Consider the following 19,212-nt stretch of genomic DNA (forward strand, 5'->3'; position numbering starts at 1 on the left):
TTGGTCATTTCTAATTTAGGCAGCGTCTGACTGCGAGCCAACCTAGACGGATCCTCCGGACAGGAAGAGTTTTGGGGATAAACAAGCAAGTGGTTTTTGTGGGTAAGCACCCGTATGTTATCCATGTACATTTAAATTGGGAAGGGAAGTGCAAAGCCAATGACGAACAATAATAAAAAAAAGAGTGTCGAGATTAAATCTCTGGAGAGTAACAGGGTGAAAAACGGTTTCAGAGGCTAGAGGGGGGACACAAAAGGACCTACAAAAAGTGCATTAGCATTTTCCAGCCAAGAAATAATTGCAGCTGAGACAGCATAAAAAAGTTCTTTGTGAAAAGAAAAGGCCCGATACTTGCAGTGTTCTGCAGTTCTCAAGTTCAGATCCCGACAAGGGGGACACAGGCCTCCATCCTTCCAGGGTCGGTAAATTGAATACCATTGTAGTGAGTAAAAGTAGCACCCGTCTTAAACAGCGCATCGAAACGACCGAAGTGTGATATGAAGCACTATCGAACAAAAAAAGTCAGTTGCTTGCGGGACAAATTCGAACAGCCACATAGTAAGGATGTTGGCTAGACACCCTTAACTCCACGTTACCCAAATGGTCTGTCTGGCGGACAACAGAGCTTCATGGATGATGGTGGCAGAAATAGGGCCGGGCGAGACATCCCTTTGTGAGCTCCCTGGGAAGTGGCTATCGGTCTGCCGTCCCTGGAACAGAAACACGGCTGGTATGTGTAGAAAAGACTGTCAAGAAGAACAGGCATTAGCCGCAATATGTGGTGGGGGAGAAGCGCGAGTGGTGCGCATGCATGCGCGGCGGCAAAAGTGGAAGCCGATGCGCGTGTAAGGGCTCCTGTAAGGCGCGGGCTGTAGCTGGAAGAGGCTTGCGTCCATCACTTTATAAAACAAGCATTGGCTGCAATATGTAATGTAATGTATAGGCATTTATATAGCGCACTACTTACCCGTAGGGTCCCAAGGCGCTTCGACCGCTGCGAAACCCTTCCTGGCTTCCCTGAGAGATGGTCCCTTAATGGGTATCTCCAGGGTGAGACCAGGCATCCCCGGCGGTCTGGTGGGGCCGTTAGTGAAGATGAGGCAAGCTAATGCCCAGAGTTGCCGAGTGTGATCGCTGATCAGAGTGGGCACCGAGGCGAGAGAATTATCGAGTCCGCTGAACCTGGTCCAGAAACCTGCCGCGCCGGGAATCGAACCCTGGTCCCGGGCAGTCCTCTGCTCTCGGGTCTGCCGCCTCTAACCAGTGAGCCACACTACTTCACTGTGGTGGGGGAGAAGCACGAGTGGTGCGCACGCATGCGCGGCGGCAAAAGTGAAAGCCGCTGCGCGTGTAAGGGTTGCTGTAAGGCGCGGACTGTAGCTGGAAGAGGCTTGCGTCCATCACTTTATAAAACAAGCTGTGGGAGGGGGGAGCAGCGGGGCAATTGGCAAAGGTGTAGATGAACAATGGTGAAGTGCTAAGAAATTTGCATCGGCTACGTAAAGGTAAAGTGCATCAGAACAATCCTTCTAAAATAACTTGCGAGCTTCCTTGACTCTCTTCCACCAACCGCTGCTCCACTTCACCACGGGTGCCTCTTACCGCACGGTGGAGTGCGTATTATTATCCAAAACACTTGGTCCCTTATTCCTCGGACCGTTTTCCAATAAAGAGCACTCAAGCTATTTTGCTCAGTTCACATGCCATATTTATTCTTAGCATTGCAGTTTTCAAAAGGGGTTTAACAAACGCGTTCCCGCCTTAGTCACTGACGAAGGCGGAAACGCCGAAACGCATTTGTTAAACCACTTTTGAAAGCTGCAATGCTATGAATAAATAGGGCATGTGAACTGCGCAAAATAGCTTGAGTGCTTTTTATTGGAAAACGGTCCGAGGAATAGGGACAGAGTGTTTTGGATATATATATATTCAGGTAAAGCTTTTATTGACAGCCAGCAAAGGCATGACGCGTTTCGACGTAAATATCTTCCTCAGATGCCTGCTAACACCGTGCATCGCTGTGGTTGTCTCGGAAAACCACAGTTCCCAGAATGCCCCTCTCACTGTAAAACTGGGTCGGGATCTCTTTCACGGCACCATGTATCCCTTCCTGGGTCCTGGCTGTCGGTAAGAACGTGGTGCAAGTGCTCTGGCAAAACACAGTGGCTGAAACAAACACCTCACTTGGGTCCCCTAGACGCCTCAACCGTACAGTCCTCAGTCAGCCTGGCCTGAAATTGCGAACACAGTGTTCCGAAATTCCTCCATGCAGTCATGGACTGCTGTCTGCAGCGGCGCTGTCTCTGGATATATATATATTTGTGCTGGACCTGTAAATCTCGTAAATGTGTGTGTATAAACACAAAGACTAACTTACAAGGCTATGTTTACATAGCCTTAGCATTCGCAGGACCTCCACCCTGCTACCCTCCTCCCCACTCGGTCTCTGCCTGGAGCATGCCTGGCAGAAACTGATCAATTATTTCAGACTTCAGAAGCGGAGCATACCTATAAGTACTGCTGAGCAGAAAGACTTGATCTTTGTCCCGAAAACCGTGACATGTATTTAAAATTAACAAAGTGTCGGAACACTGGGACAGTCCTCTGAAAACCTAGGGTGACCAGACGTCCCGGATTTCTATGAACGTCGGGTCACCTTATCAACACGGCTCGCCTCTCGCCAACACTTGTTTATAGAGCCTCATAGCCCTGACGAGGCGCCGAAGCTCTGTGGGTGGCGAGTCAGATGCCTCTTGGGTCGTTGTGCTAGTTGCTAGTTAGAATGTCGCTTTAAAACGTGGCCAAATAAATGCATATTTTCTTAAAAACAGATAGATAGCATCGAGAACCTCTCATGTCCGCCCTCCATCGGCACGTCACATGAAAAGACGATTCAGTGAAGTCTTGTTTAAGTGGGCTGTTATCAGAATGATTCTGACGTCGCTTCTAGCCTGATATAAAGAAACAACATTAGAACTCTATGGTTATCGTGATGTGTTCTGGATGAATTATGGGGACGCCGTTCCCCCGAGCGCTGTTGCTGGCCGGGACAGTGTGTGAGAGGATGAGGGCAGGGGGGCGAGCGCGTGCGAGAGAAAGACATTACCCAGAAACCTCATCTGCCTGATGACTACTAGCCATGGTATCCCCCACAAGGCTAGCAGCAGCCACCGTGGTGTATGGACATGCAGAGCACAGTGTCAAGCTCAGACCCAATAAGACAACACAAACCAGAGAGACAGGAGATTGGGAACGCGCGCGCGAGGCCGGCGCCGATCGCTTTCCTGAGCGTGCGCGTGACATCTCCTGTCTCCTGGGAAGCAGACCCGGCAGCAATAGTATCGCGCCTGCGCGATGGCATATGGCTTTGCCATATGCATCGCAGGCGCGAGACCTAAAAAGGATATCAGACAACCAGGCTTTTAATGCTTGGTTGTGTCAGGGACATCACCACACAACAAACCTCTCCCAGCATCCTGCATAGATGGTTTTAGAAGAGGGTTGTCTGGCTGTCAAAATAACATTTCCTACTTTGAAAGGAGTACCAAACTCTCCTGACCCACTTTGGAGTCACTAGGATGACTTAGACCTAGTTGGTGCAAATCTTCTTTAGATAATTGGACAGGAAAGGAAGGGAAGTAAAGGCGTACAGGAGTCCGGAGATTCAATCCAAGCAAAAGGAGTCTTCGATCAAGAACTGCCTTGAGGACTGACTCAAATGAGCAAGTTTAGGAACTGCATATTCTCTGTGGTGGTAAAAAGATCGAGCCAGGATTCTCCCCATTGCTGGAAGGCAACTTGTACCACCACGTCTGAGCCCAGCCACAATTCGTAATAAAAGTGAGTGACATGTGAACAGATGAAAAACGGCCACTAGGAAGCAATGTTCTTCACAGTAGGCACCTTACTATACAAGAGTTAAAAAACTGGCACCACGTCGTAATTCACATTGTTTCTCATGTGGGATGTGATTGTCACCAATGTAGATGCCATCTTGGTTTGAAAGATGCACCAGACGCTCGCCATTTCAGCTTGCATCTTGGATAAATGTTCTGAATGACTAAATGTAAGTAACCATACATGTATCTAGTGCCATGATTGGCCCCTGAAAAAATCCTCTCCTACTAGGACCACAAGTAATACATAGTGTGTTGATCTTCTGAACACAAATTTGTGTCTATGTTGCAGATGAGCACGTTCTTCGCTAAGAACAGAGGGACCAGTCGCTCATTCTGCTACAGTTATTGCATCCAATGGAGAGTGTGTTCAACGTCATGTGTGGGACCCAGATTCCTGAGTACTGAGTTCCTAACCGAATCTGATTGCACTTGGCTGCTTTCTCCTAGTGATGTTATTTGTGGCATTGCCTCTCACTCAACCAACAAAGAGGCTTACTCTATAAGGTCAGCAACCAGGGACTGGCTCTTCATGTTTGAGAGCAACCTAGGAGGACAGACCAGCACTTTGCTACATCCCACAATGCAGGTCAGTGCCTCTGGAAGAACATCAAGATTTGTGTCTGGCAACCATCGAATCTCCTACATCGGCACTGCAGATACATGCCAACATTCACGATTTAAGCAGGACACTTTTCTAAGTGGGAAAACACATAATTTTACTTTTATCCTGCTTAAAATCTCATCCACTGTAATGAAAGCAAATAGAGAAATTTAATTCCTAAGATATCGCATTCCAAATCTCCTCCTTATCTGTTCCAAATGTTGGCCTGTAAAAATGTGTTGGTGAACAGTATTACCTTTAGTAAGCCATTGAATTCACAGTGAATGTGAGGAGCTTTCTGGATTGGAGGTTCCTTGTGATGGAAGATGGTTGCAGGTACGCCATGCAAAGCTGGCTATTTAAACCTTAATCAAAACAATTAGACAAGGTGCAATGTACTACTGTCTGGCAGGACTGACTGAGCGGGGGTAGAGCGCATGTTTAAGTGCAGACTGAGCCACTAATAGAAGATTACAAGACACCTTGTTGAGGCAGAGAGACCATGTATATGCTGAGTGAGAAGACAGGGCAGAATGAGGCTAGTCTAGGTGTATGGTCAAAGTGAGAAATGAAGAGTTGAGCGATAGGTAGGATCAAAGTGAATAAAAGTTGTGTTTTGCAGGAACAGGCAGAGTGAATAAGTAGGGTTCCTGTGAACGTTTAAGAACAGAAACAGATTAGGAGTAAAGTGAAAGGTAGAGACTGATTTAACAGTAGTAGATTACACCAAGGGCAGAGGGGGTAGGAGAAAGTAAGGGTTAGAAGAAAGAGGGGCTGCTTGACAGTTCAGGGACGCAGTGTCATGTAATCATGTAATTACTAGTGTGGGGCCATTTATGCACATACTATAAGTACTTCAATGCTTTTTATCATCTGGTTTTACTAATGTTTATCTATGGGGTCCCAACGCATCTATCTTTTCTGAGGAGCTTATGTGATTACTGTGGGCAGGACAGATAAAAACCTTCCTCTACTAAGCAGTAAGGGACTTTTAAGGTTTTCCAATTAAGCTTTCTATGCTAGGGCCATCATGAAATTAAAGTTTTAGTCTCAAAAGGGACATCAAGGTAGTATCCTAAAGGTGACGCGTGACATGTCCGATGTCCCGAAGGACTTTTGCGAGTCTTAAGTGGGACTCCAAATGTCACGCAAGACATGACAATGTTACACTTGAGCATACCTCAAACATAGAACTGTTACATTTAAATAAATTAGTTAAATAAAAACGTGCTATTCTTCTACACACTAAAGGAAGAAACATATTTATGTAGCGGAGCCCTCAGAAGGGGTCCAACAAAAGAGCCATATTATCCTTCCTGGACGATTAGATAGGAAGACTCCTCAGTGTGATATATAATTCTACCAGACTGAATTGTTTCCTAGGACTGCAGCAGGGTCATGATGCAGGAGCAGTTAACCATCAGAAAACCAGTACTGTATACTACAGGATCACCTTACCTACCTAAACGAAAGATCTAATTTGCAAACTAGCCTGTGGGTCTCAGATCAAATGAAGTGAAACCACAAACAAAAAACCCACTACCAACATTAGATTTCTGCACAGGTGTCATTAAAATAAACACACATAAAAGTATGCTACTAAAAAGGATATTGAAGGAATAGCATTAGTTGGAAATGAATACTGAATACCAAAATCAAATTGAAAATCTCTAAAACCAAGAGGGAGGACCCACAGTGACCCGCATTAAATGGATGGCTAGTATACAAAGCATTCCATATTGAATTATAAACGGGTAGGCAAGAATAAGCAATATGTGCTTGAGAGGTAGAGGCAAGATTAGGCGTACCAATCATTGGAAACTTTGGGACAATAGTATAAGGTAGGGTAGGAAGGGATGTCCAATGATTTAAACTATGTGACTAATAAAACCTTGAGTCCCTATGTGCTGGCATAATGTCACAAACTCAAAGATGGTGCTGGTTTACTAAGACATGGCTTCTACCTCCTCCCCATGAGGGATCCCAAAACATGAGGTGACCTGGCTAGCTATAACCATTAAGATCGCACAAATGAGGACAAAATAAAAAATAAAAAAAATATGGCCTTGAGAGGGCACTATGCCAGCATTTCAAAGTTCTAATAAAGAGTTGGTATGGTCCAGTGAAGCAGGGGAAAAAATTGTCTAAAGCTTAAAACAAGATGGAGTTGTACTTAAACAGGAGGATACATATTCCTTTAACTGTATATGGTAAGAACTTCAACATTGACGCCCGAGACCAATCCAATGCACCCACAATTCTGTTTCTAAAGATTATTTCTTTACAATGTTTAATCAACTCATAGCTTGCAAACTGGCAGTTTGTGCATGCAAAAATAAACCAAAACACTGAAAAGGTGTACACATGCAATTACATCCAGCTCAACACTGGTAAAGTCTCAAATTCTGTATGAAACTATTTTTGGGCATATTAGCAAAATAAAGTGGCCATGTGAAAATCCCTATCACCATACTTATCTAGTCCTAAAAGTTCCCAGATTTTGGTTCAGTCAACAAAGAAGAATTCGGCCTGAAAATAATTCTTAGTAAGGTAGGTGTTTTATCGGGTGAAACATTTGATGGGGCAGTGTATTCAAAAGGTCAAAAGAATTAAGACCTTGTTACCAAGAGCTGCGGAAATAAAGCTTCTGATCGGTGGAAACCCATAAGCGTACTGATACTATGCTTAAGGATTTATAAGGTATAAAAACATTTTCATGCCTCCATACTAGATAAAGCTCAGTTGACGTAATGAGTGAAACTGCCCCATGCCGTGCAAGCAAATTATCAATATTTTCCAGTCCGGAGTACTGAGACGGTGAAACAGTGTTTTGTAAGATCAAGCTGCAACAGACATGTATTTCAAACACACTGAATAAAAATGGATTACTCAACTGTGCAAACGCCATTAGGATAGTGATCTTTCACGTATGTCCGTAGTGCGTTGTCACAGGCATCTCTCCAGGGCTTTAATGCAGCCTCTACATCGTCTGGTTGAGGTTCACTGGCTTCCTTCCTCAAATGATCAAATTTAAAGGATATTTTGTTTCTTGGGTCCAAAAATCTACCATTGCCCAGATCGCCATGTTCTGTTATCAAGACCTTAAAAACATAAAATTAAAATTAATGTTAAAGTTTTAAAAGCCTGTTTTCTCATTATTACTGTTGGGTGATGAGCCACTCAGCCTCAATTACAGCAGCTACTGATGTGAAGGCACCAGCCCACTGAGCTTATCACAAGGGCCTCACCTTGTCCCATCGCTCTCATCCTTAATGCCACTTAATCTCTACTCACAGGTCATCCTACCGGGTGGAGAGGGAACCCTTTTATTAGGGCCAGGTAGGGTGCTCTGTTAGAACACTTCATGTCTGTTCTACGTTTCCATGAATCTTCACTTCTTATTCTTTTCTTAAGTCTAATAAACATTCTGCACACAATTACAGCTGAAATACTTAATATCCCTAATTAACTCCCACTTCTATGACCTGCAGGACATCCACTACAAAATCTGTTAATGCGGTGTCAATTCTCGCATTCTCTGCAAGCACTTGTGCAACAATGCTTAACTCACCATGTTTACATCAAATCTTTAAACCTCACCCACCACAAAAAAGATATCCCATACAGGCCACATTTCAACCTGCACCCTTTAAAGCACCCCAAAAGGAACAAAGGAATAGGACACCAATCAGATTTTCACAACTTCGTTACGGGTATAAAGAACTATATATGTGAAACAACCGGAGTAGCTACTTATTTTACTGAACGCGCTGTAATAATACCAATACTATGCAATCCATTAAAGGCTAAAATATTAAAATGTTATAAGATTTTACATTTGCACGTCCCTTTTATCCATTAATTACAAACAAGTAACAATATACCAACACCTTATATTTCACTGTACTATGTGCTTGTCAGAAAATTTGCCATATCCATTTTTAAAGCTGGTGGTAATGAACTTAAAGCTTATTTTTCAGCTCCTCACATGAAGAACATTAATGTGCACACAACATGTGCATGATGTAAGTGCAGAAATGTAAAAGTGAATGAAAGGTCTACATGTTGACCACCATGTTCACCTTTTCAATCCTGTAGCCATGCACCAAAGATAGTATGATGCGTGTGGCCTCCCCTCAGGTGAGTAGTCGAGTAAAAGAGTATTAAGTACAGGCACAGAAAAGAAAAGCTTGGCAAAGCATAAAACATTTGACAATCTGATAGCGAAGGAGTGAAAAAGGAAAACTACTTTTACTTACCAGTATGCATCTGTTCTTGGCATGTAGAGCTGCAGATTCATATACTTGTGCATAGAGTGCCATCTGGTGTTGGGCTTGGATGTTTGCACTGTTTTTGTCTTTGGAAAACGTCGTTCTAGTCACAAGATAGGTGACTCCTCCCTAGAGTGATAGTGCGCATGGGCATCGACTATCTTCAGATTGTTTTCGCCATAAAGGGTTATGATGGATTTAGTAAGAAATAGAACAAGCATTGGCATAGCCAATAGGTCTCGCCTTCGGGACCTTTCAAGTGTTTAGCAAGAGCTACTGGCAATGCCAATGTGTTAGTTATGTTGTAGAAAAGTGTGGCTGCTGTATAGCATATCAAAAAAATTGTAATAAATAAAAACAATAAAAATGTGTTGGTTCCTCTGGTCCACTTCGTAAATGGAGAGCCGGACATTGTCCTTCTGGCTTCTCTTATGTTACAGTTCACTGGTGTACACTAGTGTAAAAATTAGTGGTGCAACAGCAAAAGTAAATATTGTCTGTTGAAGCGCTCCATTACATTGGATTGCGGCTGTTCTTGCCCAACTCATCCAATTCTGCAGCCAGTGCGCATATTTTTTGTCGCATTCATTGTTTATTTAATTTATGTATTTTAAACTTATGAAATTTGGCATGACTTTTTCGGTGAAACTATGAAGCCTACTGCACCTACCATTGGCTTTACACCTTACCCAGGGACACTGCAATTGTGTGACGTAAGAGGACCAAATTATTTGGCAGGGTTGCACAAATTATGCAGCAAAGAAAAGGCAAATTATGCAGCATAATTAGGCAAATTTTATCATAGTTATTCAATATTCGTACACCTGGCAATAGTGTTTGGGAATAGGGTGCACTTAATTACAATTTAACACCCAAATACAGTAATGAGTAACTTAAAAATGTCAGTCAAATCTAGCGAAAAGCATTCCGGTGCATGCGCAGGAATCAGCATAATTCCAGTGGCCCAGACCTTATTGTAATTTTTCATCCGTTTGAAACACAAAAATGTGTTTTTATTACAATCTGCAGATGATGGATTACGTGGCAAATACGTCAAATACAAAATTATGCGAAAATCGCCCTGGCAGCAGACTCGCATAATTCCAGAGGCCCTGATCTTACCCATTACCATCCTTTTGAAGGGCAGAGTAAAGGAAACATAGCTGGGGAGGAGGGGAGAGAAAGGCCCTGACGTGAAAGAGGTGCAGAGGGAGCGCAGGTGAAAGGGGGGAAAGGAGGGAGGGAGGGAGAAAGAAGGAGTAGCAGCGTCTGTGTGTCAGAGGGCTAGTAGACTGGTGAGAAGAGAGAAGAGTACTCTTCCACTGTGACATGGAGAGCAGGAGCATGGGGTAGTAGATGGGATGTTAGAGCGAGGGAGAATTTGTGAAAGCGATAATTAGTAATAGAGAGACAAAAGAGTTAGATTAGATAGAATGTGAGGGAGAACTGTATAAAGTTGATGTGATAGAATGAGGGAGAAAGGGGTAGCAGAGAGGATGGAGAGAGACAATGAGAGAAAGAGTGAGTGGAGAGGGGTAGATGGGATGAGAGAGAAGCATAGATGGTGGACGGCAGACTAAAGGGAGGGCACAAAGGAGGACAGAGAAAGAGAAATGCAGATGGGAGAGGGTGTCAGACAGCGAGGGAGTGGGAGGAGCCGCCGGTGGACAGGAGAAGCAGAAGCAGTGATGCTGTTACAGACAGAGAGAGGAAAGGAGGGAGAGAGTGACGGGAGGGAGGAACGGCCGCGATTACTGACACTTCAGGAGAGAGGGCGCGTGAGGAGAACAGAGTGTGACAATGTCAACAAAGGACGGCAGGGCATGAAGAAAGTAGACGCTTGCAAAGGTGACAGGGAGAGAAGAATAGAAAGACAGCCATTGGGACATGGACAGAGACAGCGGGTACTGGGAGAGAAAGGCGACGTTGGCAGGGAGAGAGGGCAGTGGCGGAAACAGTTCATTAGGCATGAAGGGAAAAGGGTGTGAGGTTGGAGGGGGTACCAGGTGCGGCCACTGAAAACAAAATCGCTGAACAAAGATCAATACGTGGCCACGTTGATGAAAACTAAAGAGTGACCTTTACCCAGGAGTCTCTGGTAGGTTATGTGCCGACTTTTACTACCATTTTAAAAATGTTAATTTCATGTTTGCCGTTTGTTGAAAACCCATAGATGACCCTGTTTTGACTGTTTTCAGAAGGCCTTTGCTTAGGATCAAGGCTTTCCTCTGATAACATGTAATTCTATGCTTAGTGTATTAACTGGGATAATCTGTACTCTTTAGAAAGTGAATGGTTGCAATCACAATCTTGCTACGTCGCCAGTGGATAGAAATGTAGTAAGGGTACGATTTACTCTAGCACACAGCAGAACTCCCCTGATTTTTGGCCGGCAACAGAGAAGGGACACCATACTGCTTGGAAAACAGCCAGACCCCATTATTTCGGCCTGATTACGGCGGATCATGGTTTACGCCTTCAAATAATTATTTTAAGGACTCCCGTGTGTCGCTATTCTTTTAATTTAGTAATGAGTTGTGCGTGACTGCAACAGCGCCGCTGATTGCGGACTTTGTTCACTGCAGGTCGTAACTCAGGCTGCATTGCTTTAGTTGATCCAGACACTGTACTTTAATCGGCTTGCTGGGGTAATCGAACGGTCCAGGTTTAAAAGTAACTTTCAAGCTAAAATGGGTAAGTAATAAGGGATAAGCGAATTCCTTTCAGCTTAACTCGCACAATCGATCACCAGAATCCTTATATCAGCAGTACAACAGAAAAACAGGATTTTCCTTTTTTTGAAAAAAAATCCATAAGAGTAGCAACCTTTAAATAAACAAGATAAAATATCCTTTCCCGAAGGCTACCCAGACGTATATTCACAGCAAAAGATGCCTTATAATTAAATGCAACTGGGGGAAAAACCCATAGATCAAACATGTTTTCTGCTGTTTTCAAGAACACGCAACAGCAGCATGGAATATAGGCAGGCACTTTTGGAAGGAGCAATGCTTTTATCTTCATACTCTCCTGCAGATTGTCAATTTCCACTCTGTCAATTTGCAAGCGCAGGCTCGCGCTCCCAACTGCAGAATCCCAAAGAGCCCCTCAGAGGCTTGAAAGCCTGTCCATGAGTTAAAGTGTGTTTCACAGCGTGTTGCCTTTTAAGTAATGTGGAAATAAAATTGACAATTGTGCCCCATCATTTCCCTGTTTCTGTCTGACAGCCATTTTTTATTCAGACAAGCACCCATTTTGTGTGACATCCATTTTGTCTTCAGACCCATAACCAAGACACCCTGCCTCTGGCACCCCCGTTCATTGACCACATATTTCAGTGGTTCTGCCAATTCTGGGAACCAGCAGCAGATAGTTCCTGTTTTCTTAACTGTAAGACACCCTGCACCTGGCACCTTAGTTCATTGACCACCCCTTCCTGTGCTTCAGCCAATTCCCAGAACCAGCAGACAGTTCCTGTCTTAAGAAATAGATCCTGTCCTTGACTGCAAGCCAGAGAGCAGATGGTCTCTGTTTTACACAAGATAGTTCCTCTTTTTGACTCTTGTGGTTCAGCCAATTCCCAGAACCAGCAAGATAGTTCCTGTTATACACAAGATGGTTCCTGTTCTTGACTCTAAGCCAGAGATACACCCCCGAATGAGTAAGGGCCTTCAACTGAAAGAGAACACATTTCCACACATCACATGCCCTCTCACGAGACACAAGACACGCCCCTACCTTGACACATCTGTTGGAAATTACTGCTTGTCACTTCCCTTTTTCTTGTCACTTCTCTTTTCTTCTTTTGCCTATTGACTGAAAACTGTATAAATATTCTGATGTGTGAATAAAGCAGCAGACCACTCCTGTACCCGCTTGGTGCTGGAGCTCTCCCTTTAACTCGAGTTGCTGGACCCTTTTTATACTCGAGCACCAAGGACTCCTCTCCTTGCTTTGACTGAAATTATGATTTTTACGTATAGAAATTCTGAGATTAGGTAATATTGAATTAATTTACCACAGTAACAAGCCCGGCCTAAAAAGTGGTGCACACGCGAGCGCCCGCCGCGGCGAAAATGAGAGCACCGCGTTTTAATGACCCGAGACGACAGAGGAAGGACAGATGGCGGCACGTGCACGCACGCGTAACCACACGCTGGTGGCCTTTGGCAGCACTTTCAAAAGCCAGCTACTAAATGTCTCTGCCAGACCAGCGCATGTGCTGGATCAGGCTGAGACATAAAAAGGATGTCCATGTGGAATGTATCCAAGTAAGATAGTACTGGAACAGATAGAGGTATACGGGGAGGAGGGTGGGCGTATATGAATCTGAAGCTCTACATGCCAAGAACAGATGCATACTGGTAAGTAGCATTTTCCGTTAAGAGGCATATGAGCTGCAGATCATATACTTGTGCATATACTGTACAGCAGTTACCTCCTTAGCGGTGGCTACCTGTATCTGTTGCAGTGGTCTGAAAAAGTGTTCTTCCTACAGTCTGGCCCACACTAGCTTGTTGTTTTGCTTGCACATCTACACAATAGTTTTTTGTTAAAGTGTGTGTTGTAGACCAAGTTGCTGCTTTGCAGATGTCATCTAGGGGAATGTTCCCCAAGAATGCCAAAGAAGATCCTAGTTTGCGTGTTGAATGAGCTCTAGGGGGAATGGTTAATGTGTGTTTGGCTTTGATATAGCATATTTGGATGCATTTAACAATCCACCTTGCAATTCTTGCTTTTGAAATGGCAGTGCCCTTATGAGGTGGGGAGAAAGCCACAGAGTTGTTTAGTCTTACTAAAGGATTTTGTTCTCTCAACGTAGTAGAGTATTGCTCTTTTTACGTCTAACGTGTGAAGGGCCATTTCTGCCACGGAGTCTGGTTGAGGGAAAAAAACAGGAGTTCAACAGGTTAAGGTGGAAGGCAGAGATGACTGGGTATAAATTTGGGTCGAACAACCACTTTGTTATGATGTATCTGCAAAAATGGTTCTTGTATGGTTAATGCCTGGAGTTCACTACTCTTCTAAGTGATGTGATAGCAAGTGAGGAACTGTACTTTGCATTTATGCAGAGCTTCAAATGGGGTACCCATGAGTCTGGTAAGGACTACATTTAGGTTCCACACTGGAGAGGGTGGAACTCTGGGTGGAATTATTCTTTTAAGTCCTTCCATAAATGCTTTAATAGGTACTCAAAATAAAGACAAATGTCTGTTTTGGAGGTAAACTGCTATTGCAGCGAGATGTAGTCTGATAGATGTATATGCTAGGTTACATTGTTGTTGGTGCAAGAGATAACAGATAATTTCCTGAATCAAAGCATCTAGTGGATCAATTTTGTGCAATAAATCGCAAATAGTTTCCATTTTGTTGCATAGCATGCTCTGGTAGTAGGACGTGTAGCTTCTTTAAGGACGTTCACACAGTCTGGCGGGTTAGTGAGGTAACCAAACTCTAATACTTCAGGTGCCAGATCGTAAGGTTGAGTTGGTTGGGAGCTGGATGCCTTTTCTCTCCATGGTTCGGACTAAGAAGCTTGGGTGAGAGGCGCAGCTTTTGATGCGGAACTACTGATAGTTCCAAGAGGGTTGTGAACCATGGTTGTCAGGCTCATGTTGGAGCAACCAGGATCATTGAGAGGGAATGCTGTTTGAATTTCCGAACCACGAACAGAACGACTGGGAGAGGCGGAAAAGCGTGAGCAAATTTGCCTGACCAGTTCATCCATAGTTCATTGCATCTAGTGGATCAATTTTGTGCAATAAATCGCAAATAGTTTCCATTTTGTTGCATAGCATGCTCTGGTAGTAGGACGTGTAGCTTCTTTAAGGACGTTCACACAGTCTGGCGGGTTAGTGAGGTAACCAAACTCTAATACTTCAGGTGCCAGATCGTAAGGTTGAGTTGGTTGGGAGCTGGATGCCTTTTCTCTCCATGGTTCGGACTAAGAAGCTTGGGTGAGAGGCGCAGCTTTTGATGCGGAACTACTGATAGTTCCAAGAGGGTTGTGAACCATGGTTGTCAGGCTCATGTTGGAGCAACCAGGATCATTGAGAGGGAATGCTGTTTGAATTTCCGAACCACGAACAGAACGACTGGGAGAGGCGGAAAAGCGTGAGCAAATTTGCCTGACCAGTTCATCCATAGTTCATTGCCTTTGGACAATGGGTGTGGATGCCTGGACGCAAATCTTGGGCATTTTGCGTTTAGGTATGTGGCGAACAGATCTATTTCTGGGTGCCCCTACATGCGAAAGAAAGGAAGAAGAACTGGAGGATGAAGTTCCTATTCGTGGATCTGCGGTCTTTAACGACTGAGCAGATCTGCAATTTGATTGTGTACTCCTGGGAGGTGTTCAGCAAGGAGATATATGTTTTGTGCAATGGCCCATCTCCATATGCTTTGAGCTAAGTGTGAAAGCTGCAGACAGAGTGTCCCCTCCCTGTTTTTGTATGTAGTACATAGCTGTCATGTTGTATGTAAGGACCAGGACAGCTTTGCCTACGAGGTGGAGTTGAAAGGATTTTAACGCTAGAGAAATTGCCAACAATTCCAGGTAATTTATGCGATGTTGTTTCTGCTGAGGTGTCCAGATGCCCTGAATGGTAGGATTCTAAAGATGACCTCCCAAGCCGGTGAGCGATGAGTCTTAACACGATCTGTGGAACAGGGTCGAGGAACGGCTGTCCTTGGGAAAGGTTTTGCATGTTCCACCTCTGCAGAGAGTAATGGGTGCAGCTGTTAACCAACACCAGATCTGTTAGCTGACCTTGATACTGGTTCAACTGACGTGCCAAACACTACTGTAAGGGACACATTTGGAGTCTTGTATAGGGGACGCTGAGAATGCAAGAGGCCTTCATCCCGATTAGCTGCATGAACACTCGAGATGGCAGAGTGTTGAGGTTGAAATTTTGTTATCAGAGCTTGCATGTTGCTTATCCTGACTTGATTGGGGTATGCTAGAGCTTTTGAAGTGTCTATTGTAGCTCTTAGGTATTGTTGTGTGCTGGGCGGTTGGAGGTGGGATTTAGTGAGGTTCACCGTGAATCCCAAATCGTGAAGCAGCTGGATTGTTTTGTGTATGTTGCACACAGCTGCAGTGTGACTTGGCTTTTATGAGCCCATCGTCCAGATAAGGGAGCACGTGAATATGCTGTCTTTTAAGTGAGCTGCCACTACTGCAAGGCACTTGGTGAAGACTGGGTGCTGTAGCCATCCCGAATGAGAGGCCTTTGAATTGGTAGTGTTGTCCATCTGCCACGAACCAGAGATATTTCCTGTGAGCGGGGTAAATGGGAATATGAAAATAAGCGTCCTTTAAATCCAGAGTGGAGAGGAAGTTGCCTTGCTGAAGCCGTGGAAGTACCCGTTGGAGAGTGACCATGTGGAAGTGATCTGACTGAGTGTAGAGGTTCAGCGGTCTGAGGTCCAGTATTGGTCTGAGAGAGCAGTCCTTTTTTGGGATTAGGAAATAGAGGGAGTAAACCCTTGCGCCTTGATGAGGCAAGGTGACTGGTTCTATTGCATGTTTTTGTAATAGCGAGAAAACCTCTTGCTTGAGAAGAGTCAGATGTTCTGAAGACATTGGACGTCGTCTGGGAAAGATATTGGGTGGGTGGGGGGGCGGCGAGAGATGTGTTCCAGGCAATATCTATACTGGATAATCTGTCTTATTCACTTGTCTGTTGTGATGGAATTCCAGACAGGTAGTAACTGTGAGAGACGTCCCCCACGACAGGAGTGGAATGATCAGGGGGAAGTGAAGGGAAGTCAATGCTTGGTGGTAGGGGAGTTGTGGGTGTTGCCACCACGACCTCTTCCCTTACCGTACTTGCCCCTCAAAAATATCCTCTGGGGGAGGTAGTTTGATTGAGACTTTTGTATGAGGTAAAGGGTTGCTCTGAGCCAGTGGTTTTGGAGCAGGCCCTATAAAAGGAGCGACAAAATGACCCTCTAGAGGAAGGTAATTACAAGGCCCCCATGGACTTGGCAGTCTCAGTATTCTATTTCATTTGTTCTAAAGATTTATCAACTGTGTGCCCAAAGAGAGGCTCTTGGTCAAAAGGCTGGTTAAGAATAGTGGATTGCACCTCTTGCTTAAATCCTGAGATTCAAAGCCAAGCGTGCCTGCGTAATAAACCGCTGGAATTAATTGCACGAAATGTGGTATCAGCTGCGTCGAGTGCGCATTTGGATAGATGTATTAGTTATTAACTTACCCTCGTTAGCTTTGTTTTTATATTGGTCAGGGAGATTTTGCATAAGCTTTTCAAGCTCATCATAGTGAGACCGGTCATATCTGGCAAACAAAGCTTTGGCATTGGCAATCCGCCAATGATTTGCCGCTTGTGACGCGATACGTGTACTAGATGTGTCTATTAGCTTTGATTCCTTATCAGGAGGAGGGGCGTCACCTGTGCTTTGTAAGTTAACCCTTTTGCGTACGTTAGACACTACAAGAGAATCTAAAGGGACTTGACCTCCGATGTAGATTGGGTCATTGGGAGCTGCCATATATTTTTTGTCCACGCTGGTGTTGAGGATCCTGGCTCCGACTGGGTCACTTCTGGTGCATGTTTAAGCATGCCTTTTAGCATTGGCAGGGTGTATGTTGTTTTTTTATGAGGGTGCAAACGTTTCTAGTAAGAAGTCTTCTTCTAATGGATCAGAGTGTAGGTGCACCCCATGGTATTGTGCAGCCCCATTAATTAGACCGCAAACCCAATATTATCGTCAGGCGGTGATGGCCTAGAGGGACAGAGGTCCGGGTCATTGTGTGGATCTGGATCAGCATTATAGTGATCCCATGGATCTGTATCTTGAAGGATTGTATGTGTGTCATAATCCCTATCTGTATCTGTGATTCCATCTTTTCCTATGTCATCTTCATCCCCCTGTGGTTGAGGTGAAAAAGTATGTTGAGGGGAGAGTGCTAGAGAAATTAGCAGATTTGGATCAAGTGAAGGAGGAGAGGAAGGTGAAGTGTTAGTGAGTATTTTAGAGTCTTCTGAATAATCCAGTTTCCTCTTTTTAGGAGGTTTGGTGGTAACATGACTGGTTACTGGGTCAATGTGTAAAGTCTTTTGCTCCGTATCCGAAGAATCAGGCACAGACTGTTTGGAAACACTGTCCTTTTTCGGCACCGAAGATTTAGGGGCAGAATGTTCTTTCGGCTTGGTGTCCTAAGCTTTTTGTGGGGTCTTGAACTCTAACTTTGGGTGTAGGAGCTTCCCGCTCAGAAACCGTTTTTGGATCCTAAGTCTTCAAAATGTGTTTCGGCTCCGAAGGTTTGTTCTTTGACTGTTTCAATGCCGAAGGCTTCGGCGCCGAGGCTGTTTTCGGTACGGACGAAGAATGGTGTGGCACAGGTTTGGTTTTGGGCTTCGGTGCCGAAGGTGACTTGTCGGCACCGGAATGGTGTTGGCTCGAGCCAGAGCCGGGACGCTTCTCTTTCGGTTTCATAGCCGGTCCCGAGGGTGGGGCTTCTGAAATGGGCCTTCGGTGACGACCTGAGCCTGAGGTCGAAGGTGTTACAGGAGCCTTTTCTTTGGGGTTGGTTGCGAGAGGGGTCTCGGTACCCAAAGACCGTTGAGCCGGTTTGACTGTCTCGTCTTCGATGTCAGAGTCGTTTGCTTCGGAGACTAAGGCCTCTCCTTCATCAGCTTCCTGTTCTGTATGGACATCGGGATTTGCTTTTAAGATGTCCGGAACAGAGCTGCTTACGCGGGACATTTCGTGATGACGAGCCCCACGGTCACGGATGGTTTTCTTCAACCTGAAAGATAAACAGGCCTCGCATTTCTGGTCTTCGTACTTCGGGGAGAGGCAGAGGTTACAAACCTTGTTTAAGTCAGTGTGTGGGAACTAAGCACCACACCCGGGGCATTTTTTAAAGGAGTCCTTTCTATTGACTGCTGGCGTGGTCGGCGCGGAAAGGCCAAACGGCCCACGTCGAAGTTAGAGGATAATAGTTTTAGAAGATACGCGTAGAAAGGGAAACGCGATCAAGACAATATCGTCGAGTGGTGAGGAAATGCGCGAAGGGGGTTCGAAGACGACAACCATCCGGAGAGCAGCAAGTTACATCCAAACCTGATGGCCGAAAAAAACAATCTGAAGATAGATGGAGTCGATGCCCATGCCCACTATCACCCTTGGGAGGAGTCACCTATCTCGTGACTACAAAGACTTCTTGCAAAGACAAAAACAAAGTGCAAACATCCAAGCCTAACACCAAATGGCGATCTATGCACAAGTATATGATCTGCAGCTCATATGCCTCGAACATTATGTTTACGGGAAACCCAATGTATGCAATAGGTTTCCGGCCTGGAGAGAGCAGTTTTAACTACTGTTACCAATAATAAGACCATATACATAGGGAACATGCTTAGAAAGTTAGATGATTTTGCTCCTTTCGGATAAGTCAGAATTTACA

The 19,212-nt window shown here is 44.7% G+C and overlaps 1 protein-coding gene across 1 annotated transcript in view; it reads right to left on the reverse strand.

The window, feature by feature from the left end:
• The window catches only part of CAPZA1 (capping actin protein of muscle Z-line subunit alpha 1), a 228,595-nt gene that overhangs the window by 107,922 nt on the left and 101,461 nt on the right, over window positions 1-19,212 (reverse strand). Inside the window, exon 5 of the mRNA XM_086923344.1 lies at window positions 7,395-7,601. Coding sequence (XP_086779470.1) covers window positions 7,395-7,601 — 207 coding nt within the window. The remainder of the gene's footprint in view (window positions 1-7,394; window positions 7,602-19,212) is intronic.

Source organism: Lissotriton vulgaris, chromosome 5 (genome assembly GCF_964263255.1).
Source record: "Lissotriton vulgaris chromosome 5, aLisVul1.2, whole genome shotgun sequence".
NCBI lineage: Eukaryota > Metazoa > Chordata > Amphibia > Caudata > Salamandridae > Lissotriton > Lissotriton vulgaris.